General features: G+C 47.8%; 1 protein-coding gene across 1 annotated transcript in view; it reads right to left on the bottom strand.

Annotated features, from left to right (window-relative positions):
* Positions 1-19843, bottom strand: part of PDGFRA (platelet derived growth factor receptor alpha) — a 32746-nt gene extending 12903 nt beyond the window's left edge. The window contains exons 1-13 of the mRNA XM_054382841.1: positions 19795-19843; positions 17993-18307; positions 13846-14109; positions 12333-12463; positions 11396-11567; positions 11119-11308; positions 10528-10643; positions 9924-10050; positions 8523-8716; positions 8007-8101; positions 7764-7896; positions 1928-2032; positions 208-318 (exon numbers count right to left, since the gene is read on the bottom strand). Of these exons, the coding sequence (XP_054238816.1) occupies positions 208-318; positions 1928-2032; positions 7764-7896; positions 8007-8101; positions 8523-8716; positions 9924-10050; positions 10528-10643; positions 11119-11308; positions 11396-11567; positions 12333-12463; positions 13846-14109; positions 17993-18307; positions 19795-19843 (2002 nt within the window). The remainder of the gene's footprint in view (positions 1-207; positions 319-1927; positions 2033-7763; positions 7897-8006; positions 8102-8522; positions 8717-9923; positions 10051-10527; positions 10644-11118; positions 11309-11395; positions 11568-12332; positions 12464-13845; positions 14110-17992; positions 18308-19794) is intronic.
* Positions 19844-20204: the final 361 nt, after the last annotated feature.

The following is a 20204-nucleotide window of genomic DNA, read 5'->3' on the forward strand; positions in this document are numbered from 1 at the left end:
AAAAACTAGTAGAAAATGATGTAAAACATGAAAATATTGTGTATGAATACTTTTTCATTGACTAAGTTAAGGCTACAACTGCTACCAAATATCAAACCTTTTGCTCATTTCTACTGATTGGTAAATCCTTGACTTGAAATTTGTCTGCTTGTTGAACAGTGACTGGGGGGCTCCACAGCAAACCTGCCTTTGTGCAGCCCAACCCACCTGCTTTGGTACAAGCTCCCAGAAGGTTCACAATATTCAGGTGGGGCCCAAGGTGTGTCATTATCTTCAGCTCAGACATGAGTGCCTGCTTTTCACTGGATCTAGCTGTAGCTGTTGAAAGAAAAAAAAAAAAAAAACTAAACCAAAAGCCACTCAGAGAGAGCAATCACCTTTTTCACACTAGCAAACTGATGTCTCCTTGCTTGCCTCATTAAAGCATCACTACCATGGTATCTTGAGGAAGACTTTGTCCTTCACTTGACAAAGGGCTTTCTTAAGACTTGGAAAGGAGTCACAAATCACCACAGGACTCATTTGATGCATCTTAATATAGCTGACCCAATCTGTCTGTCCCTCTCCAGAGACACTTTATGAGCTGTTCAATTCACAGAATCACAGAATTAACCAGGTTGGAAAAGATCTTTGAGAGCATCAAGTTCAACCTATCACTCAACACCATCTAATCAACTAATCCATGGCACCAAGTGTCATCCAGTCTCTCTTTAAACACTTCCAGGGATGGTGACTCCACCACCTCCATGGGCAGCACATTCCAATGGCCAATCTCTCTTTCTGGGAAGAATTTCTTCCTTACATGCAGCCCAAACCTCCCCTGCACAGCTTGGGACTGTGTTCTCTCCTTCTGTCACTGATTGCATGGGAGAAGAGACCAATCCCCACCTGGCTGCAACCTCCCTTCAGGTAGTTGTAGACAGCAACGAGGTCTGCCCTGAGCCTCCTCTTCTCCAGGCTGAACACCCCCAGCTCCCTCAGCCTCTCCTCACAGGGCTGTGCTCCAGACCCCTCCCCAGCCTTGGTGCCCTTCTCTGGACACATTCCACACAAGCAAGATCCTTGTGGTTCCTCCAAAAATCACTGCATCAGATTCTCAGCTCTCATGAACTGGGAAATCTTCAGTGACCTTGAATTCTCACACCATCCTTGCCTGTTTCTTGCCTTTCATATGCCCACAAACATTCATGGCTATTTTGCCCAGGAAGGTGGTGGAAGCCTCATCCCTGGAAGTTTTTAAAGCCAGGATGGCACCTCTGCTACAAAGACAGGCTGAGGGAGCTGGGGGTGTTCAGCCTGGAGAAGAGAAGGCTCCAGGGAAACCTAGGAGCAGTCTGCCAGGACCTGAAGGGGGCTACAGGAAGGATGGAGAGAGACTGTTTGCAAAGGCCTGCAGGGACAGGACCAGGGGCAATGGCTTCAAACTGGAGAAGAGCAGATTTAGATTGGATATTAGGAAGAAGTTCTGCACCATGAAGGTGGTGGAACACTGGAACAGGTTGCCCAGGGAGGTGGTTGAAGCTCCATCCCTGGAGATATTCAAGGTGAGGCTGGAGAGGGCTCTGGGCAACCTGATCTAGTTGAGGATGTCCCTGCCCATGGCAAGAGGGTTGGACCTGGATGATCCTTGGGGTCCTTTCCAACCCTGGCAATTCTCTGATTCTGTGATTTTACCTCTTTCTGAACTTGCTGAGTTACTGAGACTGCCACAGTCCATGGAGCTAAACTCAACTTTTGGATGGTTTCTGAGGCCTGGAAGCTTTCGGTCTTGAAACACCGTGAGGTGATTTAAAGTCCAGATTTAAATTTCAGTCATTCCATAGCTCATTTTCAGCTTCAGATATGGAGAAGCTACCCAAGCAATGCTTAAACAACCCCATGGGAAGCTGCCCTGGCCAGACAGGGAAAGGGAACTGCAGCAACTTACGTTTCAGCATTTTCACAGCGACTTTCATCACCGGCTGCGAGCGACTCAATCCATAGGCAGTGCCTTCCACTACTTTCCCAAATGCACCAGAGCCAAGGATTCGACCTGCACACAAGGGAGAGCATTATTTCTTGCAGAAAGTCGCAGCAATTAACCACATTTCACACTGCCATTGCTCTGTGTGGTGGGTTGAAAACTTTCCCCCACCATAAAATTGCCAGAGCAGCTCAGCTGAAAGACTTAGACCTTATCACTATTTTCCTTTTTGCATCCAATAGTGATTTATTTACATTCTGCTACTTCCTCTTCAAGATCTGTGGAAAATTTTCAAGGCACAGCCTAAAACTAGCACACTCTACTCTATGGGAAGAGCACACTCACTTAGCCAGCCCGCTGGTATTATTGTTGTCACTGTTGGTATCAAGCCAAAAAAAAAAGGTAAATATGAAATGCTGTCATTAAGTGCAACTCCTAAAGAAAAACAAGCAAGCAAACACCCCAAGAGCACATCTGCAAATGAGAGCAAAACTCCTTCAAATTCATCCCTAGTGTGCCCTGCCACCCCCACTTCATCCTTTCTCGCCTCTGATTCTCCTGCATTTAAACTGAGCTCTCTTCCTCAGTCAGTGCCTGACTACAGTACAGTTGTGTCCTTCACTGGCAGGGGGGTTGAACTCGATGATCTTTTGAGGTCCCTTTCCAGCCCCTAACGTTCTGTGATTCTGTGATTAAACATCTGAACTGGGCTCTTTAGCTGTAATTTGAGGCTGTTGGGTCAGTGCTGGCCACTTCCAGCAGTAAGCTAAAGCTGAAACACATCAGCAGCACATTTACAAAGATGCAGGCAGGACCAGCAGTGTTCTGCAAGAAGCTGCACTCCATGTTGAGCACACATGAGGAGAAGCTCCTCTGAAGTTTAATGGACAAGTGTGTTTCATATGCTGGCAGGAATTCTGTTGCAGTTTTCCAAGTGCTGTAACAAAATGACTGATATTTATACATATTTCACTCTTCCCACAAATCCACTTAGGCAAAAAAATTGGGATCATCGTATCCTGTCCCCTGATATGGATACAGAGCCCTCTGAGGAGAGGCTGAGGGAGCTGGGGTTGTTTAGCCTGGAGAAGAGGAGGCTCGGGGGAGACCTCATTGCTGTCTACAACTACTTGAAGGAAAGATGCATCCAGGTGGGGGTTGGTCACTTCTCCCAGGCAAGCAGTGACAGGAGAGGACAGAGTCTCAAGCTGTGCAGGGGGAAGTTTAGGCTTGATCTTGGAAAGAAGTTCTTCCCAGAAAGAGAGATTGGCCATGGGGATGGGCTGCCCAGGGAGGGGGTGGGGTCGATGTCCCTGGAGGTGTTTAAGAAGAGCCTGGCTGAGGCACTTAGTGCCATGGTCTGGTTGATTAGATAGGGTTGGGTGATTGGTTGGACTTGGTGATCTTGGAGGTCTCTCCAAAGCTGGCTGATTCTGTGTGAGGTTGTATAGAACACAAACTCCTAAATACTCTGACTCCAAAATACTCTGTTTCATAGTTTCCAGACTGAAGAGCAAGTTCATCAAGACAAGGCTTGCTTGGTGAACAAACCCCTCTATGAGCTCCACATGTCAGGATATTCTCATGTTCCTTGTCAACTTCCAGCACAGAAAGAACATGTGGTGGCTTTTACTCTGCAGGTACACAGCATTTTGTCTTTGGCATTAGTCTGCAGTTTGACCTTGGCACCTTTTACCCTTCTGAAGGTGTTTTCTGGCATGCAGTGCCAGATGTCTCTGTTGTCCTCTAGCTCCACCTCCTGCTTTTATCACACAACGTTTTCCAAAGGAAAACTCCAGCCAAAGCATAGCTACATCATTAGCCAGCACAGTTCTCTGAGCTGCCACTAAAGAACCTCTTCAAGGCAGTGACAGCAGAGTTTGTCATGCACACAAACTGTCTGATTTCTCTTCAAGATTCCTGTGCTCCAAAGGTTATTCTTCCCAATCAGGATGTGAGAAAACTTCCCACTAAATCTCAGGCTAATTCAAACAACCTGAGTCTGAAATTTGGCCTCTGAAACCCATCAGACCAAAGGTCTGGGAGCCATATGGCAGGATGCAGCTCTGCAGAATGCAATGGCATTTGCTGCTGATGCTCCTTGATCTTCTTGTCTTCACAAACCAGTTCCTCCCCACACCATATTGCTGGCTGAGCACGAGGTGCACTGCTCCCTTCTCATCACCTCTCCATCACTGAGCCAAGGTGGAGATGGTGAGAGTGTTTCTAGAGTGGCAGGGAGCGATTGCTGCTCTTGCCCAATTTCATTCCTCTCTACAAGACAAAGCCCAAGCCCCACGTGGTTTACACCTGAAATTGGGAGCCAGTTAGAGGAGCTGACTGACCAAGAGCTGGAGGCATCTGTAATACCATGACATTCTTGATGTGGAGGCCACGAGTGGAGCCCAAAATTATAGCTTGCATTTACTTTTCTCAGTATAAAGGCACCACTGTGACCTGCTGGCTGGGAGAGCAGCTCTGCTTCTCTGCCATGGAGGGGAACAGGCAGACACAGAGGTGCTGGAAGAGCAGCTCTGCTTCTCTGCCATGGAGGGGAACAGGCAGACACAGAGGTGCTGGAAGAGCAGCTCTGCTTCTCTGCCATGGAGGGGAACAGGCAGACACAGAGGTGCTGGAAGAGCAGCTCTGCTTCTCAGCCATGGAGGGGAACAGGCAGACACAGAGGTGCTGGAAGAGCAGCTCTGCTTCTCAGCCATGGAGGGGAACAGGCAGACACAGAGGTGCTGGAAGATGCAGCTCTGCTTCTCCTCCATGGAGGGGAACATGGAGATCCAGCAGCAGCCCAAGGCTCTGAGGACTAGCAGATGTACAGAGCCTGAAGGTGAGAGCTATTTCAGCCTTCATACTCTTAACTGCTGAGTGTGGCAGAGAGGTGCTGGTTTTCTGCTGGAGGGGACACCAAGACAGAGGTGAAGCCTGTGAGTTTGTTCCAGGCACCACTGGATTCCTCTTTGGCTAAAATTGGAATGGGGTGATCTGCCTACCCCAAATTAAACCATAATTCTGTATCAAAAGCCAAACGAGTGACAAGCTTCATGATCTATATCCAGTTCCTAGGCATGTGAGAAATCAGATGCTGTGTGACTTGAGCCTTAGCTTGCCTTCTGAAAAGGGGGATGGGTCTGATTCTGAGTCAGACCAGAATTTCATTTTATTAAGGCCACCGAGACAAATGGGTGGCTTGCTGAGAGGCAATGGGAGCAATTCTGCCACCTCTCTTCAGATACACCAAGATCCTGAGAAACAGAAGCACTTGGGACTCTGGTTTCTCTAAAGGCCTTGCCCTCTGGCACCTCAGCCAAAAGAGGAGGTCCGGGTCCTGCTGGGTCCTCGCCACTTCTCAGCACAGCCAGGAAAAGGCAGTGGCATTCCAGCAGCTCACTGTTATCCCATTTCTCATTCTGTCACACATCTCCCAGCTTTGGCCAGCCACTGAGAGCTTTAAACAGCAGCAGGCTACGTAGGTTGTGGAGCAGTGATAGCAATCCCTTTCTTTTGTAGTGTAACCCAAATTTATCAATTGAAGCTCCAGCCAGCCACTGTTCAGAGCTGGCATTTAACACAGTGCTGCACTCCAAGCACTACTACTAGCAAAACAAACAAATGCCAGCTGGCTGACACAGCTAGGATGGGAAATGCTCATCTGGCTGAGCCAAAACAGGTTCATATCCTGCTTCAGAGCATCCCTGAGCTAAAGGTGTAAGTGCTTTGCTGTCATCCGGGGTGCACCAAGAAAAGTGTGGCCAGCAGGGCTGGGGAGGTTCTGCTCCCCCTCTACTCTGCCCTGCTAAGACCACAGCTGCAATCCTGTGTCCAGTTTGGGGCTCCCCAGTTCAAGAGAGACAGAGACCTGCTGGAGAGAATCCAACAGAGAGCCAGGAGGATGCTTAGGGGACTTGAGCATCTCCCCTGTGAAGAGAGACTGAGAGCCCTGGGGCTGTTTAGTCTGGAGAAGAGAAGGCTGAGAGGGGATCTGATCAATGTCTATCAATAGCTGAGGGGCAGGTGCCAAATGGAGGGGGCCAAGCTCCTTTCAGTGGTGGACAGCAAAAAGACAAGGAACAAGAGCTTCAAGCTTGAACATAGAAGATTTCAGCTCAACATGAGGAGAAACTTCTTTACAGTGAGGGTGACAGAGCCCTGGAGCAGGCTGCCCAGAGAGGTTGTGGAGTCTCCTTCTCTGGAGCCTTTCCAAACCCACCTGGATGCATTCCTGTGCAGACTACCCTGAGTGCTCCTGCTCTGGCAGGGGGGTTGGACTGGATGATCTCTGGAGGTCCCTTCCAACATCTAATGTACTCTGATACTGAGATGTCCCACTTTGATAAGAGAAAAGCTGCACAAATCAGAATTGCCAGCCCCAGAAACAACAGAGGTCCCTATCAGCAAGTGTCTGAGATGATAAAAGTGTCAGCATGCCAGGAGGACCCCTTGTATGGTCTAGGTTGCTAAAAGGACAAGTGGCTTTAGCTCTCAAAGCACTGAGTGGCCTGGATACACTGGGAACAGGAAGGCATTGAAGCAGGCTGCTGCTCCTGAGTCAGAGGGAGACAAAGTCACAGTGGTGGTCTGCTAACAACTCAGATCTGACAAATCCTATTTAGGCATGTAATTAAAGTCTGGGTTGTAATAAAATAATTCCATTAAACACCCACCCTCCTCTAGGTTTTAATTAGCAACAAGAATTTCATTAAAGGATATCATTCCTGAAGCAGAATTTTTTTATCCTTTTTTTGTGTGTGCTGCTTCTTTCAAGAATTAACATCAATTCTTTCTCTGTGATGGGGAAGGAGAACTGCACCCAGGGAGCATGTTTCTTAAAATATATCCATCAAAACCCAACCTTATTTCATCTTCTTGTCCTGTATTTTGTGATACAGCTTGGTGCACTTTGTGTGCTTAAAGCACTAATCTCCAATGCAGCAATAACAAAGTAAGGAAGCAGCAGAGGAAGAAAGAAAGTCAGCAGCCACAAAAATCAGCCCTGCAGTTACTCAGCACTGAGCCATCCCCAGTGTGGATTGGTAATTTGAAAAGTATTTGTAATAAAACTGCACAACTGCTTGCACATTTCCTTGGGCCTCTGCACATAAGGGACACACATGTCCCCATTTAGGGACATGGTTTAGTGTTAGGGACCTGGCTTAGTGTTGACCCTTCAGTTCTGGGATGAGGGTTGGACTGGATGAGCTTGGAGGTCTCTTCCAATCAGATCTATTCTGTCATTCTGTAGGTCATAGAAAGGTCTGGGTTGGAAAGGACCTCCAAAGGTCACCCAGTCCAACCTCCTCTGCAGTCAGCAGGGACATCCTCAACTAGATCAGGTTGCCCAGAGCCCTCTCAAGCCTTACCTTGAATATCTCCAGGGATGGGGCCCCAACCACCTCCCTGGACAACCTGTTCCAGTGTTCCACCACCCTCATGGTAAAGAACTTGTTCCTAAAATAAATATCTTGCAAATGAAAAATGATGGTGGGTGCCTTAATAGAAATGAGTGTTGAAGAGGGCATTTAATGCTGGGAGAGGCCCCATAAGCCATGTGGAGGTGGGCCCTGAGCATGGGGCATGTGGAGAAGAGCTGAAACAGAGGCATGAGAGACACTAAGACAAGGAGTTCAAGGCTGACACTGCTGTAGGAGAAGAGGAAGATGTGGAAGAAGAGCTGAGGAGAACAGACAGATATGGAAAGGCTCTGGACTTCATGGTCATAACTTAAATCACAAATTCCAGAAGCAGAGATCTCAGAACTGTTCTTAATTGTCCCTTCAGGGAAACTTACCAAGCACTAACCCATCTCGAGGAAACTCCCATCTGGAGTCATAAGGCAGTTGCATTGGGTCCACATAAATGTACTCATGGCCATCAGGGCTGATGGACTCAATGACTCTCCACCTTATCTCATACCTTGGCTTCTGCAAAGCACAAGGAATGCAAAAGCAGCCATTAGTCCTGGGCCTGCCTTCAGAGCAGAGCCAAACCCAGCAAAGCTCAGCACCCAAACTGAAGTACTCCTCCTCATTACCTGTTTCCATATGATGACCAGCACGATCAGTGAGATGATCACAATCACTAACAGCACTAAGACTGCAGCAGCCACTGTTAGTTCTGATCTCAAGGCTGTGGAGTAAAAAGACAGAGAGTGTTTTCCTCCTGAGCCACAAGGAACCTGACAACATGAGACATCCACCTCCGCTACTGCTGCGCTTTCCACATCCTGCTGATTGCACCTCTGAGGCTGGTGACTAAAAACCCTTTCCAAGTCCAGAGCTGCTTTGCCTTTCTGTTTCAAAACCAAATGCAGAACATCCCAAAGCTAGTGGTCATCAAATGATAAAACTAATCACAGTTGAGCAGCATAAAAAGCCGTAGACCCCCTCATCCTCAGATGTCCCAGGGTGGAAAAAAACCCACATTGATTTTCATTTCTTTTTTTATCTGCAGCAATTCGAATCTGTATCTATTAAGACTGGCTTGGTGTGTGTTAGAGAGGGGCTCAGATTGGCTGCTGTGGTTGGACAGAAGAAGGAAGCAAACTCACTGGGAGCCACAAGCTTCAGTTCCCGAGTAACAGCGCCGAGGTCGTTCCTCGCCACGCACCGCACGGTCAGGGTTTCCTCTACCTTCTGGAAGGTCACCTGGCTTTCCACCATGTTTTTCTCATCCAGGTGGGCTTCCATGTGTATGTCAGAGATATTGTTAGACAAAAGAGTCCACGAGGAGTCATTGCTGCATCTGCAAAGAACGATAATAAGGGAAATGGGTGCTGGATGCAGGTGTGGATAAAGAAGAGTGAACAGCGAAAGAGTCACCTTTCCCTGTAGCTTTCTTCTGACAACAATCCCTTTAAAGACCAGAAGTGCTTAGGACTGCCTCTGTGAAAAGCTTGCATCTTTCTTCCCCCAGAATAATTTGCCTGCTGACCTTCATTATTGCTGCCACTTTCAGGGCCTGACAATGCAGCCCAGAAGGTTTGGTCTAGATAGATCTCGATGTCACTATGTATCCCCAGGGAGTTACAGCACTGGAAGGATCTCTGCTTCTCCGTGGATCCTCAGTGCTGTACAAGCCTCCCTGGGGCAGGGCAGGACAGTCCTCTCACCAGGCAAGTCAGAGGTTTTAGCACAATGAGAGCAGAACACAGAGGGGATGTGCCCAGGGCTCCTAGTCCTCTTGCATGCTTGTTGTCCCTCTCCCTGGTGGATAACTTTCTAGAGAAAAAAAAAAAAAAAAAGCCTTCCAGTAGCCACAGAAAGAGCCAGTCTAAAACTACCAAAATGGGAGTCAACACTCCATGTGTCTAAAATACTTCACAAGTGAAAATCATAATTAGGGGGCAAGTAATCACATGGAAAATTTAGAAGAATGCAAGAATGTTGGTGACTGAGCTGCCTGTGATATAGTAAGGACTCCTTGAGTAGATGGACATAGAATCATAGAACTGCCAGGGTTGGAAGGGACCTCAAGGATCATCCAGTTCCAAACCCCCTGCCATGGGCAGGGACACCTCACATTACAGCAGGTTGCTCACAGCCACATCCAGCCTGGCTGCAAAACCCTCCAGGGATGAGGCTTCCACCACCTCCCTGGGCAACCTGTGCCAGTCTCTCACCACCCTGATGGTGAAGAATTTCATCATCTGCTTCTTGAGACCCTTACTCAAACTGAGGCTGAAATCTACTGAGTCTGCTGGTTGAACACAAAGCTTTCATGAGAGAAACTCCGGAACTGCTGCATTGCTGCTTCTGCAGGAGGCACTGACAGGAAGGGCCCTGCCAATCTCTCTCGAAATATGAGCAACACACCTCTAAAAAGAAAATAAAAATGATCTAGAGCTTATTGACCTCTGATGAGAAATACATGGCAGGGTAACTGGCAATGCTAAGCTAATCAAGGCCACAAGAAGCCACGTTTCAGATAAGGAAGCATCCTCTCCTCTTACTTTTTAATGTCCTTGCACACCAGCCATTCCACGTCGGGAAGCGGGGTTCCCTCTGCCAAGCACCTCACCGTCTGCCCGCCTGCAGAGCCATGGTGATCATCCACGAGGTCTAAGATCAGGGCTGGAACTGGGAAGGAGTCAGGATTTTGTCAAAAATACTCAACAAGGTCTACAAAAAAAAAATCCCTAGTCTGAATTTTCAAATCAAGCAGGGCAGGTGTTATCTGGCTTAGTAACAGACCCAGACTCCTCCAGGAGGTCCTTATCTCTCATACGACAGAGCAGACCTTAGGCTAAAGCTATGAAAAGGAAGTGCTGTAGTTGTGCCACGTCCTCATGTCATACTAAAGGAGCTATGGTCCTTGTTGTCAGCTGGAACAACTTAGGCAAGAGGATAAAGTTTCTTTTTGGCTCAAAGCCAGCCAAGAAGTGAAAGCCAGGAGCAGGGTAGGAGAGCTCCAAGGACTCGGCACGCACACACTCCTCCAGACACCACAGCTCATGCCTTTCTGATTTCCATGCTCCAAGCAAACCAATGTGTAAGTGAACCAAGCCTTTGCTATGTGCCATCAGCTCTGGCAGGCAAGGCTTTGGGGCTCCTTACCTTGTATTAGCAAGGAGAAGGTGTATCTTTTACTCTCATCTTCATTTTCAGCAACCAAAGTGTAGTCTCCACTGTCTTCTTCCTTAGCCCGGATCAGTTTCAATATGCTCTGAAACCTGCAGAAATGAGAGGCTTTGTTTGCATTTTCAAAACATGCAATCTGGGTCTGGGGAGATTACAGTGTAGTGAAATTTAGCATTTCTAGCATGCATTTAGCTGAAGTCATTACTCAAGTGGTCAAAAGCTACCACCACACAACTGAGAAACAAGTGAGCAGAGTTGTGTTCTGCAGGGATCTAACAAAGCCTCTGATATGACTGGAAATAGCTAAAAATTGTTGGTGTGGAGAGATGTTGGAGGGACTGAAGAGGCTGAGTGCTCTGAAACCAAGATGTCTATGGTTTGGAGAGGTCAATGTTACGAAGAGAATAAGAAGAGGCAGATAAGGCATTGCCCTTTAGAGTAGAAAACAAAGAAATTCATTTTAGTTTGTTGTAGAAGCAACAAAGTGAGGTTGAGAGAGCAGGAGCAGTGCCCAGGTTCTGGGGGAGGAAAACTCCAAGTCAGCATGGGTCAGAAGAAGATTCTTACCTCGTCTCCTGGACTCTGTTGGAGCTAGTAACAATCTCAGTAAGATTTTCAATCAGGGTCACGTTGTCCTTCAACCAGTACATCTTTGGTGCTGGGTATGCCTGCACATCAACCACAAAGTTTTTGACTTCGTGAAGATCAACAGCTTCCAGGGAGCTAAACTGAGGCTCCAGGTGAACAAAGCCTTTGTCTGTAAAAGAAGCAGCCTCGTGTGAACAACACTGAGGGGTTTTTAAGCATGGCCTTTTCCAACATGGGCACCAAAATCAGACCATACCATGAACTGTGATCACCACTTTCTTGTTTTCCTTAACCTCCTTGGTCGCGTGCCGAGCAGTGCATTCATAATCCCCTGTGTCTTTCACTGATGCCTCAGGAATGGTCAAGGTGTAAACCAGCTTCTGTGAGGGTACTTTGATATCATCAAGTTTGATCAGACCTTTTTCTTTCTGTAGGTTGGAGAAGGAAAAAAAAAAAAAGCTTTAAGTAATTGAGCTGAAAGCACACCAGTGAGGATCTTTACAATGAGGGTGGTGAGAGACTGGCACAGGTTGCCCAGGGAGGTGGTGGAAGCCTCATCCCTGGAGGTTTTTGCAGCCAGGCTGGATGTGGCTGTGAGCAACTTGGATCTGGTGTGAGGTGTCCCTGCCCATGGCAGGGGGGTTGGAACTGGATGCTCCTTGAGGTCCCTTCCAACCCTGACAATTCTGTGATTCTATGATAGATGTCCAACATGTTCCTAGACCTTTCTATTTCCACAACATTTCTATCTTTTAGAAACAGCACAAGACCTGAGAGACAGCATTCCTCCCTCAGAAGATGGGCTTATGGTAATACCTCCCCTGGGGCTGTTGAAGGCCAGGTTGGATGAGGCCTTGAGCAGCTGAGTGTAGTTGAGAGGTGTCCCTGCCCATGGTGGGGAGGTTGGAGGAGATGAGCTCTGAGCTCCCTTTCAACTTGAGCCAGTCTAGGATTCTATGATTCTGATTCTTTTCATGCTTTGCATACTTACTAACAGCAAACTCTAACTACTGGGACTGACCTTTTCTTTTATTAGCCTCAAAGTAAAACAAATTACTTTGTTTTCTCTCCTCACTTGTCCTCATTCAGAGAGAAGAAGAAGATTTCACAAGCCCACCTTCTTCCCCAGGAAGGAACTGCAAACATTCAAACCAAATAAAGCAAAAAAACAGAAAGAGAAGAGAGATATTTACCACTTTCCCAGGATAATTCCACTGTAAATTGACCACCTCATTGTCAAAGACCACACAGGTTACTACAATGGTCTCCCCTGTTTTGTAGACAGTTTTAATAGCTTCAATTTCAACTGGCAGCTGTGGAGTAGCTAAGAGGAGAGAGAAGAACGGATTCAGCATTTAGAATTTCAAGGGGAGGTTACTGCTTCACTTCTTCACTACTGAAGAGTTACTTGGAAAACTCAGTGAAAGGTGCCACTGATTTATACTGACAGAAACAATTCAGATTTAAAGCATGAAGTGTCCAGGCATGGAACTCAATCCCACAGAGAAGTGCTCCATGCATAAAGGTTTTTTATCTCAAAGGCCAATCATTCTATAAGTCTATATAAAAGCAATTTCCCACTTTCCTGAGCAGCGGCTGTCTTTGAGAATCCCTAAAAAAAAACCCAAAAGAACCTCCAGAAAAACAAACAAACAAAACAAAACCTAAACCCTCATTTATCAAAATATTTGAATCCTGCTGGGTTTTAAACTCCCCAAAGCCCTACAACTTGAAGTCCCTGGGAAACACCAGACTTCTAAGCTCCATTTCAGCAAACAGCATGAAAATACATGGATTACAGAAGGCTTTTCTGGCAGCCATTTGGGAGAGGAGATAAGGTTAAGGACACTTCATTCTCATCATAGTTGCATGGAACCACTGAGTAAACCAGCAAAGAAGTGACCACACTACCAGTGGAACAAATTGCTCATCTCTGGGGAAGTATTTGAGGTAGCCCTGTGATGTTGGTGCTCGTATGGCTACTGGGTGTGAGGAAAGAGCTGGGCTGAACATTATCAAGCAACTGAATAGGAGCCAGCAGTGTGCCCAGGTGGCCAAGAAAGCCAAAGGCATCCTGGCTGGGATCAGCAATGCTGTGTCCAGCAGGAGCAGGCAGGGGATTGTCCCCTGGCACTCAGCTCTGCTCAGGCCACACCTGGAGTGTTGTGTCCAGTTCTGGGCACCTCAATGCAAGAGAGATGTGGAGGTGCTGGAGCCAGGGCAGAGGAGGGCAAGGAAGCTGTGAAGGGTCTGGAGAAGAAATCTGATGAAGAGAGACTGAAGGAGCTGGGGATGGTTAGTTTGGAAAAGAGGAGGCTGAGGGGAGACCTCCTGGCTGTCTACAACTACCTGAAAGGAGGTTGTGGAGAGGCTGCTGCTGGTCTCTTCTCACAGGTAATTAGTGACAGAACAAGAGGGAATGGCTTCAAGCTGAAACTGGGTAGGTTTAGACTGGACAGTAGGAAACATTTTTCCACAGCAAGAGTGTTCAGGGCTTGGAATGTGCTGCCCAGGGAGTCCCCAAGCCTGGATGTGTTTGAAGGTGTTTTGGATGTGGTGCTTGGGGCTCTGGTTTAGGGGTGAGCCTTGTAGGGTTAATGGTTGGACTTGGTGATCCTGCAGGGCTTTTCCTACCTGAATATTTCTGTGATTATTACTTATTCTATTTCTTTTAAATGAACACCAAAACAAAAAAAAATTAAATACCTCTTAAAATATAGATGAGGAACTCATCAGACTTGAACTCCACACCTTTAACCGTTGTTTTGCACATATAGGAGCCTGCAGGGAAATTCCCTATGAAGCCCTGCTTGCTGTCATAAAAAGCAAGGACAGCCTTGTCTAAACTGTTCATCAAAGTCACTTGAGCATTTGGGTCACTTGTCCGACAAGGGATAATGGTGGGGTCACCTTCTTCTACTAGGATGAACTGGTCTTCTGGTATAGAAGGAACAAAAGGCATGGCTGGGTCTGTAAAACAAACAAACAAGCAAAACCAGAAGTGATTTCACACTGCCTTGTTTGTAGTAAGGCCTTGAAGAAGAACTGGATGTCAAAGACCACTCCTAGATTGGAATTGGAACTACTATAGTTCATTCACCTCCCAGGTTGCCCAGGGAGGTGGTGGAAGCCTCACCCCTGGAGGTTTTTAAGGCCAGGCTGGATGTGGCTCTGAGTAACCTGATGTGATGGATTAAAACTGTCATCTTAATTTTGCTTTACATAAGGTCAAGCAGAGAAGGTGAAGGAATGTAAATAAATCACTGTTGGGTGTAAGACAGCAAAATAGTGATTGTTCTAAACACTTCCATTGGAGAGAGGGAAAGGTTTAAGATTCTCTTCTGAAAACAAGGGTGTTGAGTTTGGGGCAGTCTGAGTTCTCAGCTTGCTTGCTGGGCTGTCTGGCTGCTTCTTCCTCTTTTCTGGCTGAAGATAACACACTGATCTTGACAAGCTAGGTCTAACAGCCTCTCTGCTTCTTGAATCTCTGCCTTCTGCCAGGTGGGTCTGGGGGGATTCCTTCTGGTCTAAGGGGAGGCCCCTTGGGAGAAGCAAAGGGAGCTTGGTTGTGCTTTTCTGTTGATTGTATATACTTGTAAATGTTGTGAATAGTGAATATTTGTACATATTCATTGCATTTCATCATAGATTACAGTTTTGCTTGTAAATACAGCTTTCATTTGCTTCCAGCCTGGTCATTGTCAGTGTGGGGGGATTTCAGCTCTCACACTGTTACTTACACCTGATCTAGTGTGAAGTGTCCCTGCCCGTGGCAGGGGGGTTGGACCTGGGTGATCCTTGAGGTCCCTTCCAACCCTGACAATTCCATGAAATCAGTTTCATGTTTTTATGTTGAGCATCCCTGAAGCCACATTCCCTCAAAAATAGTCCAAGGTACTTCTCTTCATGCATTTCTACCATGTCCAACATTACTGTTATGAGGCACATTTAATTATGGTCACAGTATGTGGTTTTCAAAACATATATTTAAGTGGGGAAAAAAAAAAGGGCAAACAAACACGTGGTAGTTTCATTTCTTTTAAAGCCAACACAATGCCTGCCAGCTTTCCTAGCAGCCGATCCACAGCCTGAGTTTAAAACATGACTGCACACAAAGCCAACTGTACAAAGCACAGCCCTCAAATTATCTCCATTTGGAATAAACAAATAATCCCTGCCAGCCTCCAGCTTCTGTGCAATGCTGTATCACAAAATTTCAGCAATAGCAATCCAAATCCCTCCAACAATAGACTTTCTGCTGCATTGGCAGGCTCTTTGTAGCAGTATTCCAGACACAGCTCTCCATCCCAAGGATGCTGCCAGCTCCATATATTCATTTTCCCACTGTAATTTAAAACAGGAACAGGATTCACCTACTTTGGTTTTCTGTGTGCTCTTAGTGAAAATAGGATATTGTGTGAAGCCTGCACACAATCCTCTTTGGCTGAAATGGGCTGCTGCCACCCATTGCCCTTCTAATTCATTGCAGGAAAAGCAATTGTAAAGACAAAAGTTTAGAGTGGAAACAGAAACCCTGTCTGTAATTTGGAGACAAGGCTGTGATTCTGCCCTTTATGACATCTTGATGGTTAGAGAGTGGAAAAAATTACAGGGTGGCTCTGCCCTGCAGATCTGGGAGGCTTTTGAAAACAAAACCAAAGAGCCTGCCTGAAGAAATCTTCCACCTCTTGTCTTGATATTCCTTCACGGAGTGCAGTCACAAGACTGCTTAACACCACCAACACCTTCTGATGATTTGATTAGAGTTGTTTGGAAACCAAGAAACACCTGCAGCCCCTCCTGAAACATCTCCCTGCTGAAACAGGAATCAGGAATCAACACAAACTCTTTGCACTGGTTGTGGCAAACAGAGAAAGAGCCTTGGAAGAATCCTTGTCCTCAAATCACACCTCACCAGCTGCAAAACAAATGCAAATCAGTCTTTAAAACAAGTCTTGTCGTTGCTTGAGGGACTGTTTAGGGTGGCAGGTAGCGATAGGACTGGGGGGAATAGAGTAAAACTAGAAGTGGGGAGATTCAGATTGGACGTCAGGAAGAAATTCTTCCCCGTGAGGGTGGTGAAACACTGGCACAGGTTGCCCAGGGAGGTGGTGGAAGCCTCATCCCTGGAGGTTTTTGCAGCCAGGCTGAATGTGGCTGTAAACAACCTGCTGTAGTGTGAGGTGTCCCTGCCCATGGCAGGGCGGTTGGATCTGGATGCTCCTTGAGGTCCCTTCCAACCCTGACAATTCTGTAATCCTATGATTCCTGACTGCTTCCGCTTCCATGGTCTTCCTCTCAGTTGCAGACATCCTCTCCTTCATACAACACAGTGCAGTTTTGCAGGGTGAGTTGCAGTCTTTTCTTTTCCTTTCCTGTTCTAAATATTTACTGTAAATCTACTGGTTTGGGCTTTCCCGACCATGTAGTTGTGCCACACAGCCCCTGAACCTCAGCCAATGCTGAGGAAACATCCAGACAGGGCTTTACAAAGCAAGTGGGTTGTGGCTCAGCCTCTGGTGCCTATCTCAGTTAGGACAATAAACATCTTTGCCCCATGGATATCATGGAAAACCTTTAAACAGATTTCCAGTAAGAACAAGGAGGTAGGAGGGCAAAGCTGGGGATAGATACTTGCAAAAAAGAAGGGATGCCACTTCTTCATGGTCCAACAGGTTTCCCACCTTTACAGAGAAAGGGGGCACAAGGCCTGGGAAGGCTGTATTTGCTTGGAAAATTACAGGGGACTGCATGGTAACACCAGATTTTTAATCTTGCCTCAGACTGACCAGCAACACTTCTCATTTCACCCTCCCTTGTGACAGCCACCCCAAGACATCTCTGTTGCTTCACGCTTCCCAAGATCTGTGCACACAGGAGTTTTTCTCAGTTCTTAATCCAGGCCGTCAATGAGATGTAGCCTTCCTTATCTGGCAGCTGCTTTAGTGCCAGACATGGTACTGGTTTGGTCAGTACACATCCCAGAACATCCACCCAAGTCACCTCTGAGAGGACTGCTGTTGATGACAATTCACACCTGGGGCCCAGGCAAACCTGAAGGCTGGACATGCTCCCACAGCTGACCTGGCCACTAAGGTCTGCCACCCAGCCTCTGGTGCTCAGAAGACCTCAGCTCTGAAGTTTCAATTCTATTCCTCTTCTTGACAACTAAAACTCTTACCAAACAAGTGAGAAGAGAAGGAAAGAAGGATCTGGACATGCTTGGACGTGTCCAGAGAAGGGCCATGACAATGAGAGGGCTGGAGCTCCTCTCCTATGAAGACAAACTGAGAGAGTTGGGATTTTTCATTCTGGAGAGGAGAAGGCTCTGAGGAGACTTTCTTGTGGCCTTCCAGTATCTGAAGGGGGCTACAAGAAAGCTGGGGAGGGACTTTCTAGAGTGTCAGGGAGTGATAGGACTGGGGGGAATGGGACAAAACTAGAAGTGGGGAGATTCAGAATGGATGTTAGGAAGAAATTCTTCCCTGTGAGGGTGGTGAAACACTGGCACAGGTTGCCCAGGGAGGTGGTGGAAGCCTCATCCCTGGAGGTTTTTGCAGCCAGGCTGGATGTGGCTGTGAGCAACCTGCTGTAGTGTGAGGTGTCCCTGCCCATGGCAGGGGGGTTGGAACTGAATGCTCCTTGAGGTCCCTTCCAGCCCTGACAATCCTATGATTCTATATCCCTAGACTCACAAGGGCTGCTCTTGATTAACCTGTTAGGAAACATCCCTGGGGGTCATTTCCCTGCCTCTGACAGCAAATCATCACCACCCATACACCTCTTCTGAGCAGCCACGGTTCAGCTCTCCCAATCCAGACCTCAGGGTACGGCTGTGGCACCCCTCACTTACCTGGCACATAGATGTAGATATCCTTCCCTTCCACTTCCCCATCCTCCACTTGGGTGTGGTTGTAATAGCAAACATACAAGCCCGTGTGAGCCGCCGAGGCATTTTCTACTTCAAGCACCGTCACGAAGAGGCCACTATTGTTTTCTTCGTGCCTAATGTCTATCCTGTGGCTTCCCTCGGTCACTGGGTACTGCCAGCTCACTTCGCTGTCTCCAGAGCATTTGAGTGTGAAATTGGAGCTGAGCTGCACCACCATTTCATTCCTGTTGGGAACAATAGTCGGCAGAGGAAGCTGGCAAAGCGCTAGGAACGGTCCTGCAGGAAGATACAAATAAAGAGCGTGTGAACGTACAGAACAGCCTCGAAAGAAAGCAGCGTGGATCCGGAGTAGCTGCTCTTCCGACCACTTCAGACACGCCGAGGTACCAGGAAATTTGCCCTTGTTAAAAGCCTGAGCTTTGCCCGAGTGACGGCAAACAGCTTCCCTTTGAAATGCGAAGCGGTTGTTTGCCGACTTTTGTTTGTCGAATCGAGAGGTGAAAGGCAGAGGAGAAGTTAGAGAGGGTTCCCAATCCACACCTCAGCTTCCCAGCCCCAGGTGCGGGGTGCAGAGCAGTGAATCCCACGCCCTGACTGCCGGGTTGTGAGCATCTTAGGTTCCCTACAGCATCTTAGAGCTCCTTACAGAACCAGCAGTTCTGCCTGCCTTCGAGTGTGCTCCCAGCTGAAAGTTGGAAACCACTTCCCAAGACCAACAGCTGCATTTTACATCTGGCTTCCATTTCTGCAAAAGGCCAGAGCAGGAGGCTTGGACCAAAGATTCATGCCTCAGGTCTACCTCTAGCCAAAATGTACAGAAGGTTTATAGCCAAATAAAACTGTGATTCACTGAACTGACTGCTGTAGGTGGCACTGAGTTTCAGATGCAGTCTCCAGTTACAGGCTCAAATCTGCAAGCCTAGGTAATTTGTAGGTGGGCTGGTGCAGGTCCAAATCCCAGAATCATAGAATCATAGAATTATTAGGGTTGGAAGGGACCTCAAGGGTCATCTAGTTCCAACCCCTCTGCCATGGAGGATAATTAGAGGTTGCACAGAGTGAAAAAAAATGAAAAAAAAAAATTGGGGAAACCACCAGGGAAAGAGATTTGCTGCTTCAGTCTACCCAATGACCTGTGCCAAGCAGATTGGGTAGTCCCTATTGAACAAGCACCTATGCCCAGGGTGCGAGCGTGGACTCTGTGCAATAAACCAGCAGCAGGGCTCCAGGCTGGCTCTGCAAGCAGTTTCTCAGTCCTGCACATGTTATCTCAGTTTACAGACCCCCTTCTATATTTGGCACCCTGTGGCAAGCCCTGCCCTGCCCTCCCCTCCCCTCCCAGCACCATTCACTCGGCAGATGTCGGGAGGCTTGGTGGCAGCCCTGGCAAGCATGGGGAGGTGGTGCAGCGTGGGAGGATGTGGGCAGCCCACACAGGCAGCCTTGGCCTGCACCGTGCTGCTGCAGAAACCCCAGTGGGGTAGGGCTGGGAGAGTGGGAGGCTCACTTTCCCTGCACGGGCAGACAAACAGGGCAGGAGGTTACAGCAGCTGTAGGGGAGTCAGAGCAGTCAGCACAGGCTAGCAGACGTGCTGCCTTCTTGAAGCTCTTGCCTTAGCCTACTGAAGGGCAGGGAAACAATGAGTCTGTAGCCAGCTGGCAGCCACTGGGCATTTGTTATTGCTGGTACAATGAAAGCAAACTTAAACATGGATTTATGAAGGAATAGGGATGGAGAGGCTTAGAGGACTGAGGGACATTACCTGTGAGAAAACATCCCAGGATCAGGAGCGTCCGTGGGGAAATACCCATAGCTACCAACCACTGAAACAGAAAGAAGGCAAGAGGGAGCCAGTTAATGATCTGACAACACTATGACAGTTTGCAGGATTGCTCTAGCACAGCTTCCCAGAAGAGTCACAGCCCAGAGACCCCAGTTGACACCCGCAGCCCCTTGAAACTCATGCCACAGACACCTCACCCAGCATGAGGAGTGCAGCTAAGACCCCATCACCCCTTCTGCCCACGGGCAGTGTAAGAAGCCAAATCCTGGTGCATCCCCTTCTCCAGCAGCCCACAAGCAGCTCCAGTGCTCACTGCAGCCCCCAGGACTGAGCCCTCAGAAGCACCTCTGTGCAGAGGCAGTGCCCTTACAGGCATGGGGGGAAGGATC

Source organism: Indicator indicator, chromosome 8 (genome assembly GCF_027791375.1).
Source record: "Indicator indicator isolate 239-I01 chromosome 8, UM_Iind_1.1, whole genome shotgun sequence".
Taxonomy (NCBI): Eukaryota; Metazoa; Chordata; class Aves; order Piciformes; family Indicatoridae; genus Indicator; species Indicator indicator.